General features: G+C 47.3%; 1 protein-coding gene across 4 annotated transcripts in view; it reads right to left on the bottom strand.

Moving 5' to 3' along the window:
* Positions 1–1,599: 1,599 nt before the first annotated feature.
* Positions 1,600–9,335, bottom strand: part of LOC133404987 (cGMP-dependent 3',5'-cyclic phosphodiesterase) — a 144,108-nt gene continuing 136,372 nt past the window's right edge. For all 4 annotated transcript variants that reach the window (XM_061681555.1, XM_061681554.1, XM_061681556.1 and 1 more), the window contains one exon: positions 1,600–7,379. In XM_061681555.1, the coding sequence (XP_061537539.1) occupies positions 7,145–7,379 (235 nt within the window). In that variant the 3' untranslated portion in view covers positions 1,600–7,144. The remainder of the gene's footprint in view (positions 7,380–9,335) is intronic.

Here is a 9,335-nt window from a genome sequence, read left to right as displayed (position 1 = left end):
CAGCCGACTAGCTTTCACTCGACCTCGTTGCTCCGCGTCCAGGCCGGCGCAGTAAGTTTATTGTTGACAGCAGAATTCACTAGTAGGACTTGGCTCAGCAATGGCGGACGAGCTACAAGTCTCATTGCGCAGAGCTCACGCGCCCCAACTCACGCGAGACTTGGAGAAAACAGAAATTTGCACCTGAACAACGTTATCTATTAGATTTCCGTTACATTCAAATACTGTTGAAGTCCGTTGGCACAAGTAACGTCTGCAGCCGTATCGAATAATTGTGATAACTGTATTTACACTCTCACATTATACTATCAAACCAGCAAGCTTTGATGGGTACTGAAGTAATGAATTACAAATACGTAGTTACTGTACCTAGGTAGATTTTTCCGATATCTGTACTTTACTACTGCAATTTATTTGTATTTATGACGACCTTCTACTTTTACTGCCATCTGTTTTTAATTGAAAATAGCTAGTCCTAGCTGTACTTTATACCTCTTGTCAAAATAAGCATGCTACTTTTTCCAAGCGCCGCAAATTACGATATGACATTAAAAAATACGTAAATAGAGACACGTAGCGTCAACTGCGGTTGAAATCTTGATTTTTTTTTTTTTTAAATGTAACCTTTATTTATCCAGGTAAATCGGTTGAGAACAGATTTTCATTTGCAATGCTGACCTGGCTGCAGACAGCAGAGTAAAACAAAGCTAATTAAAAGCAAATGCAAATACATATATAACAAACTGTACAATGTGATATAGATTACTTTGGAAATGTAGTTGCGATTACAAGTTCCCCTGATGAAAAAGTAGTAGGGTAACCATTTCAATTACTTTCTAAGTAATCTAATTAATTACATCTTGATCACTTTTCTTAATTTTGAATGAATGCATGACTAAACTGCATACGTTAATTTTTATATGCCACAGTGGCTTAGTGTGCTTCTGAAAAAAATACCCCAATAATTATTTATTACTACTTTTTTCATCATCATCAGTCATCTTGTCAGGTGCACCTTCTGATGAAAACTTCTTTGTTTAGGCCACTTTTGTCTATTGCCAGTGGCTATGATGGGCAATGTTATTTCATCAGCTTTGTCAGATGATTGACTTGCATTTTGACCTTTTTTTAATCGGGATGTCTTACTAACAGGCTAATTTATTTGCTCTTCAACTGAAATAATTATTAAATTGGAATCTGATTGAAAAATTTATTGAGTTGTAAAGTATTCCGATTTTCTTGTTGCGTATCCTTCTCTCCTCCCACATACAGTAGCTTTTCCAACTGAGAAACTGTGAAATCTTCCCGGGTCAGCATTTTTACACATTACATTGTTATTTGGGGAGACAAATTGTTTCTGAAGTACAGTATGAGTTGGCCTATTTCGGACAATATTCTTTTGCTTGGTGTATAATTGATAGAATTGAAGAAAGCAAAATTTGTTTTGTTTTGTGGTAACATACTTGTTTGCAAGTCACATAGAACTCAAATTAGTGTGACAGAGTTTTGCCATTTCGACACATCTTTTTATCTTAAAAGAATAACAAAAGTTAAAAAAACCCAAAAACCATTAGGAGTCAGTAATGTTGATACCTTTCATCACATTTATTCCACAAATGACCAAAACAAAAATGTCATCCATTTGTCTTTTTCTCTTATATATCATTGTTCATTTAAAGTCAAGATATAGCCCAAGCTCTCAGACACAACAAAACAAAACAATAAAAGAAACAAATGACTGTATTTATTTCCCTGTAAAGCATCTTTTATACAGTGTCAGATTAGATTGGGTTATTGTTTGTGCTGCACTATCAGAAATACAGAATACACGTTTACACAGTTTTCTTTTATCCTGTCTCTTGAAAGTTCTCAATGTGGAGTTGGGGGGGGGAGAAAACTCAAAAGAAGCATTTTAATTACATAGAAAATACATCCAATTGTAATAATGACAGACGACGTAAAGTTTCCTTCTTCAAACCTTCCTATTTACAGCAAAAATATTTTTACCACTTAACGTTAAGTCACAGATGAGCAGTACAATGGCATTTTCACAGGTTAGAGTCGTGCTGCCGTCCCATGGGCTCACTGCCTGTGGGAGGGGCCAAGGTTGTCGGGTGCGTAGTGAGCTGGGTGTTGGCCGAAGTCGGGGACCTCAGCAGTCCGATCCTCGGCAACAAAAGATGGCTCTAGGGATGTGGAATGTCGCCTCTCTGGCAGGGAAGGAGTCCGAGCTGGTGTGTGAAGTTGAGAAGTTCCAACTTGATATAGTCGGGTTCACCTCCGCACACAGCTTGGGCTCTGGTATGAGTCCTCTTGAGAGGGGTTGGAGTCTTTTCCACTCTGTAGTTGCCCACGGTAAAAAGCACCGAGCAGGTGTGGGCATTATTATGGCCCCTGACTCTGTGCCTGTACATTGGGGTTTACCCAGTGGACAAGAGGGTAGCCTCCCTCCGCCTTCAGGTGTGGGGGTCTGGTCCTGACTGTTGTTTGTGCTCCCGCTGGGGACTCCCCTCGTTCTGCTGGGGGACTTCAACGCTCACATGGACAATGACACTGAGACCTGGAGGGGGATGATAGGGAGGATTGGACCCCCTGACTTGGCTTGGTTTGGTTCGATAATGGAATTTGTGGTCTTGTCATCGGACTTGCGGCCGCATGTCTTGGACACTGTGTGAAGAGAGGGGTAGAGGTGTCAACCAATCACCACCTGGTGGTGAGTTGGCTCCGATGGTGGGGGAAGATGCCGGTCCGACCTGGCAGACCTATTGTGAGGGTCTGCTGGGAACGTCTGGTAGAGTCCCCTGTCAGAAGTAGCTTCAAGTCCCACCTCTGACAGAACTTCGCCTACTCCCGGGGGAGACGGGGGACATTGAGTCCGAGTGGACCATGTTCTGTGCCTCCATTGTTGAGGCGGCTGACCGGAGCTGTGGCCGTAAGGTTGTCGGTGCCTGTGGTGGCGGAAATGTTGGTGGACACCAGCCGTAAGGGATGCTGTCAAGCCGAAGAAGGAGTCCTATCGGGCCTTTTTGGGCTGTGGAACTCCGGTGGCAGCTGATACGTACTGGATGGCCAAGCGGAATACAGCTTTGGTGGTCGCTTGAGGAAAAAACTTTGGCATGTGAAGAGCTCAGTGAGGCCACACTTCCGGACGGCCTTCAGGAAATTCTGGTCCACCATCAGGCGTCTCAGGAAGGGGAAACAGTGTACCGTCAACTCTGTGTATAGTGGGGATGGTGCGCTGCTGACCTCAACTTGGGACGTTGTGAGTTGGTGGGCCGAATACTTTGAATACCTCGTCAATTCCACCAACGGGCCTTCCCATGAGGAAGCAGAGTCTTGGGACTCTGAGATGTTCTTCTATCTCTCGGGCTGAGATGACCGTGGTGGTTAAAAAGCTCCTTGGTGGCAGGGGTGGATGAGATCCCCCCCCGGAGTCCCTAAAGGCTTTGGATGTTGTATGGCTGTCCTGGTTGACACGCCTCTGCAACATCGCATGGACATCAGGGACAGTGACTCTGGATTGGCAAACCGGGGTGGTGGTCCCCCATTTTACGAAGAGGGACCGGAGGGTGTGTTCCAACTATAGGGGAATCACACTCCTCAGCCTCCTTGGTAAGGTCTATTCAGGGGTTCTGGAGAGGAGGGTCCATCAGGAAGTCAAATCTCAGATTCAGGAGAAGCAGTGTGTTTTTTCTCCTGGCCATGGAACGGTGGACCAGCTCTACACCCTCAGCAGGGTCTTCGAGGGTGCATGGGAGTTCACCCAACCAGTCTACATGTATTTTGTGGACTTGGAGAAGGTGTTCGACCATGTCCCTTGCACAGTCCTGTGGGGGGTGCTCCGGGAGTATGGGGTACCGGACTCCCCCTGGTAAAGGATGTTCGGTCCCTGTACAACCGGTATAAGATTTTGGTCTGGATTGCCAGCAGTAAATCAGATTTGTTTCTAGTGAGGGTTGAACTCCGCCAAGACTGCCCTTTTATCACAGATTCTGTTTATTACCTTTATGGACAGAATTTCTAGGGACAGCCGGGGTGTTGAGGGTGTCCGGTTTGGTGACATCAGTACCATGTCGATGCTCTTTGCAGATGATGTGGTTCTGATGGCTTCATCAAGCCATGATCTCCAACTCTTGCTGGAATGGTTGACAGCAGAGTGTGAAGCAGCTGGGGTGACAATCAGCACCTCCAAATCTAAGGCCATGGTCCTCAGTCAGAAAAGGGTGGAGTGCCCTCTCTGGGTCGAGGAAGAGATCCTGCCCCTACTGGAGGAGTTCAAGTATCTCGGGGTCTTGTTCACGAGTGAGGGAAGAAGGGAGCTAGAGATTGGCAGGCGGATCGGTGCAGCGTCTGGAGTGATGCGGACTTTCTATCGGTCTGTCGTGGTGAAGATGGAACTGAGCTGAAATGCAAAGCTCTCAATTTACCGGTTGATATATGTTCCTACCCTCACCTATGGGCATGAACTGTGGGTTATGACCAAAAGAACAAGATTGCAGATACAAGCGGCCAAAATGAGTGTCCTCCACACTGTGTCCGGGCTCTCCCTTTGAGGGTGAGAAGCTCAGTCATCTGGGAGGGGGTCAGAGTCGAGCCGCTACTCCTCTGCATTGAGGGGAGCCAGATGAGGTGGCTCGGGCATCTGGTTAGGATGCCTCCTAGACGCCTCCCTGGTGAGGTGTTCCAGGTACGTCCCACCAGGAGAAGGCCCCGGGGACGACCCAGGACATGCTGGAGAGACGACATCTCTCGGCTGGCCTGGGAACGCCTCGGGATCCCCCCGGAAGAGCTGGACGAAGTGGCCGTGGAAAGGGAAGTCCCTTCCCTGCTTAAGCTGCTGCCCCCGTGACCCGACTTCAGATAAGTGGAAGAAAATGGATGGATGGAGTCCCGCTGCTTTGTGATGGGGATTTAAAGATTGGCTGCAAACAATTTACAGGGACATTTCAATGCTGGCGATGATGTAGCAGAAAAACAAAAACATTTGACATCAACAATAGCCCATGTCATCACTCTATAAACAGAGAATGAAGACTATAAATTCATTTTTAACTCTGAGGGTTGGCCAAGGAGGCCAAATTCTTCACCTGGCACAAGTAGACCTGACTCTCTAAAAGCAACATAGAATGACAGATACACACTCAATTTGAAGAGGTGAACTATCTGAGGCATTCTGGGATTAAAACAGGACACTTCATTGACCCTGATCTCAAACGCCTCAGGGAGCTCAAACCTCAGGAAATAAATTAACAAGAGGCAAGGGAATTTACATTTTCACTCAGGCAAACACTTCATATTGCACATGAAAAAGGCAGGTATACATGACATAATTGTTTCAAATGAACTAACATGCTATAAAACAATGTAAAAGAAAGCTCGAGTGGGAGAGTAAAGAGTAAAAACATCTATATGCCCTTTGAAAACATTTTGTAGAAAAAACTCAAACCAAGGCAGTCTGTATTCTCTTGTAGGTAAAACACAAACACGCACACACCAACGTAACCCCCCATGACATACGTTGAAAGAAAAACAGTACACGTATACACCCTGATTGCATTATTCTATACTTTCCTCCGCCACCACTGGAATTATCAGGGACATAGCAATACCATTTCAAATGAGCCAAAAAGACTGCACTAGCTTAATTGGAATCTCTCTTTCCCAGCTTCCCACACAGCCACACTTTTAATGCACTCAATTGGTCATGAACCCTCTCCCATCCACGCACGCACACACACACACACACACACAAACACGCACACACAGCCCACCAACTTACATACAGTGTTCTCCATTACAGATATAGTTATATTGTGTAACTCCTCAGTGGTTGGCTTCACAAAAGCTGCAGCATTTCCTATTCAAAACAAGGTAAAAGTGGCGCAACACTTAACAAGAACTCCCAACGTTTCTAAATGAGGCACAATCAGAGAGCTGCAAAAAAAAAAAAAAAAAAAGAACATTCAAACTTTTCCTTTGGGAATAATTTCATTGATGGCTACATCTCTGATTCCTTTTTTCCCAGCCACACTGGCATCAAACACTTTCCCAGTCATAATCACCAAATGGTGGCTTTATGTAGGCAAACCAAACGGGTGAAATGACACAACAACTGAGGTCTTTACAAAGATTATTTCACAAATATACATTTTCTGAGTGTGGTGGTCCTTCAGTCAACACACTTATAGTCAAGCGATCTACTATGTCTGTAACAAATTCACAATAATAAAGAGACAGTTTTATTTCAGTTGGAATCTATTAAAAGCTCTAAGAAAGGCAGCAAAGATGCACAATAAGGCAGATCCATATGACACACTCAATAGAGCACGCTCAACTATGGCTCATTTACACAACAAGTGGGATGGATCGTTTAAAGGGCTTCACTTTCTTCATCTATAGTGGTTCTGTGAGGATATTAACAACAAATAAGTTGGCAAGTGAGTGGTAAAGATAAGTTTAAACAAGTGTTTGAATTAGATTTTTTTTAATGTAATGTGACTGTAGTGAAGGAGTGATGGTCAAATTGTTTTGTCACAAGGCTTGAGAAGACAAAGCAAATGGCCTTTGTGGATATTTGTGGTAATGCAGGACTTAAATACTGTATAATTTGAATTATTCATTACAAAAATATTCTCGTCGCCATTGAAACATGGGCGGCATTTTTGTTTTGGATAAATTAATAGTGATGTAATAGTGGAACACAACATCACAAGCATTCTTAAGTTGATGGCAGCTGCTTGTGTGTGAACATTGCTCAGCAATTCGAAAAATGATAAGCACTTTATATCATGTTTACGTGACCACGTATCGCCCCATCCCCCGAAGGTTTCCGTAAAGATGTTCAGGTGTGACAATGTGTTTGTACAATCTTAATCATGATGAATACTGCACGCATGAACTTGTAAAACATCGTGTTCCAGTCTCACTGCACCACCAACGTGGAGCATCTCATCACGAAAACCACCCAGATCAATTGTCTCGTCGGGTTTGTTTGAAATGGTGTCCTGTCCGGCCTGCTCAGCATCTGAAGTGACTGACAAGTAGCAATGAGACCCCTCCCTCTTCGGTCGCTAAAAGGTTGTCCTTCACCTCTTTAATGGACCGCAAAAAAAAACGTCATGACCCTGAAGAACGGCCGCTGGCGTCACTGGCCGTGCCCCCCTTCACAATCGTCAAGGCAGCCGTTAAGGCAGAGGTGGTCACTACCGAAAGCGCCCTGGGACTGCAGTAGCTCGTATTCCTGGTCCAAGAAGTCTAGGCTGTTGTTGCTCGGCAACCCCCGGATGGTGAACTTGTGGGACACTTTGGTCCACTGCTCTCGATTGGCCGCCACTCTCTCGTAGAGCTCCGTGGCCCCGGGAAAGAGTTCAGACAGCAGCCTAATAGAACAGAATCAATTAAAGATGTCACTTTCATCGGGAAGTCTTCTGTATGGTGAAAAGTGTTTTCATTGATCCACTTTGGAATAACTGGGACTGCATTTGATTTGACACTGGACAATTTTTAGTACAAAAATTAATTTACAACTTAATTTTATATTATTTTACCCTGTAAGGTGACCAAAATAAAATGCATTATTGTGATTATAAAACAAATCACCCCTCCTTGAGCCATCACCTTATCGTGGTGGAGGGGTTTGTGTGTCCCAATGATCCTAGGAGCTAAGTTGTCTGGGGCTTTATGCCCCTGGCAGGGTCACCCATGGCAAGCAGGTCCTAGGTGAGGGACCAGACAAAGCACGGCTCCAGAAACCCCTATGACGAGTACAATAAATGGATTCAGGTTTCCCTTGCCCGGACGCGCGTCACTGGGGCCCCCCTCTGGAGCCAGGTCCGGAAGTGAGGCTCGAAGGCGAGCGCCTGGTAGCCGGGCCTGCACCCTTGGGGCCCGGCCGGGCACAGCCCGAAAGGGTAACGTGGGTCCCCCTTCCCATGGGCTCACCACCTGTGGGAGGGGCCATAGGGGTCGGGTGCAGTGCGAGCTGGGCGGTGGCCAAAGGCGGGGACCTTGTTGATCTGATCCCCGGCTACAGAAGCTGGCTCTAGGGAGGTGGAGTGTCACCTCTCTGGCAGGGAAGGAGCCCGAGCTGGTGTATGAGGTTGAGAAGTTCCGACTAGATATAGTGGGACTCGCCTCCAGGCACAGCTTGGGCACTGGTACCAGTCCTCTCGAGAGGGGTTGGACTCCACTCTGGAGTTGCCCATGGTGAGAGGCGCCGCGCAGGTGTGGGTATACTTATTGCTCCCCGGCTCGGCGCCTGTACGTTGGGTTTCACCCCGGTGGACGAGAGGGTAGCCTCCCTCCGCCTTTGGGTGGGGGGACATGTCCTGACTGTTGTTTGTGCCCAGCAGTTCAAAGTACCCCCACTTTTTGGAGTCCTTGGAGGGGGTGCTGGAGAACGCTCCCGCTGGGGACTCCATCGTTCTGCTGGGGGACTTCAATGCTCACGTGGGCAATGACAGTGAGACCTGGAAGGGCGTGATTGGGAGGAACGGCCCCCCCGATCAGAACCCGAGCATTGTTCTGTTATTGGACTTCTGTACTCGTCATGGATTGTCCATAACGAACACCATGTTCAAGCATAAGGGTGTCCACACCTGCATTTGGCACCAGGACACCCTAGGTCGCAGTTCGATGATTGACTTTGTGGTCGTGTCATCGGACTTGCGGCCGCATGTCTTGGACACTCTGGTAAAGAGAGGGGCGGAGCTGTCAACTGATCACCACCTGGTGGTGAATTGGCTCCGATGGTGGGGGAAGATGCCGGTCCGACATCGCAGGCCCAAACTTATTGTGAGGGTCTGCTGGGAACGTCTGGCGGAATCCCCTGTCAGAAGGTGTTTCAACTCCGACCTCCGACAGAACTTTGCTCATGTTCCGGAGGAGGCGGGGGACATCGAGTCCGAGTGGACCATGTTCCGCGCCTCCATTGCTGAGGCGGACGACCGGAGCTGTGGGTGGTACCTGTCGTGGCGGCAATCCCCGAAGGTGGTTGGTGCCTGTCGTGGCGGCAATTCCCGAACCCGTTGGTGCACACCAACGGTGAGGGATGCCGTCAAGCTGAAGAAGGAGTCCTATGGGGCCTTTTTGGCCTGTGGGACTCCTGAGGCAGCTGATGGGTACCGGCTGGCCAAGCGAAATGCAGCTTTGGTGGTCGCTGAAGCAAAAACTCGGGCATGGGAGGAGTTCAGTGAGGCCATGGAGAAAGACTTCCGGATGGCTTCGAGGAAATTCTGGTCCACCATCCGGCGTCTCAGGAGGGGGAAGCAGTGCACCATCAACACTGTGTATAGTGGGATGGGGCGCTGCTGACCTCGACTCGGGACGTTGTGAGC

The sequence above is a fragment of the Phycodurus eques genome, chromosome 7 (genome assembly GCF_024500275.1).
Source record: "Phycodurus eques isolate BA_2022a chromosome 7, UOR_Pequ_1.1, whole genome shotgun sequence".
NCBI classification, from domain to species: Eukaryota; Metazoa; Chordata; class Actinopteri; order Syngnathiformes; family Syngnathidae; genus Phycodurus; species Phycodurus eques.
Note: the sequence above shows the minus strand (reverse complement) of the source record. Positions and strands in the feature narration are given on the sequence as shown.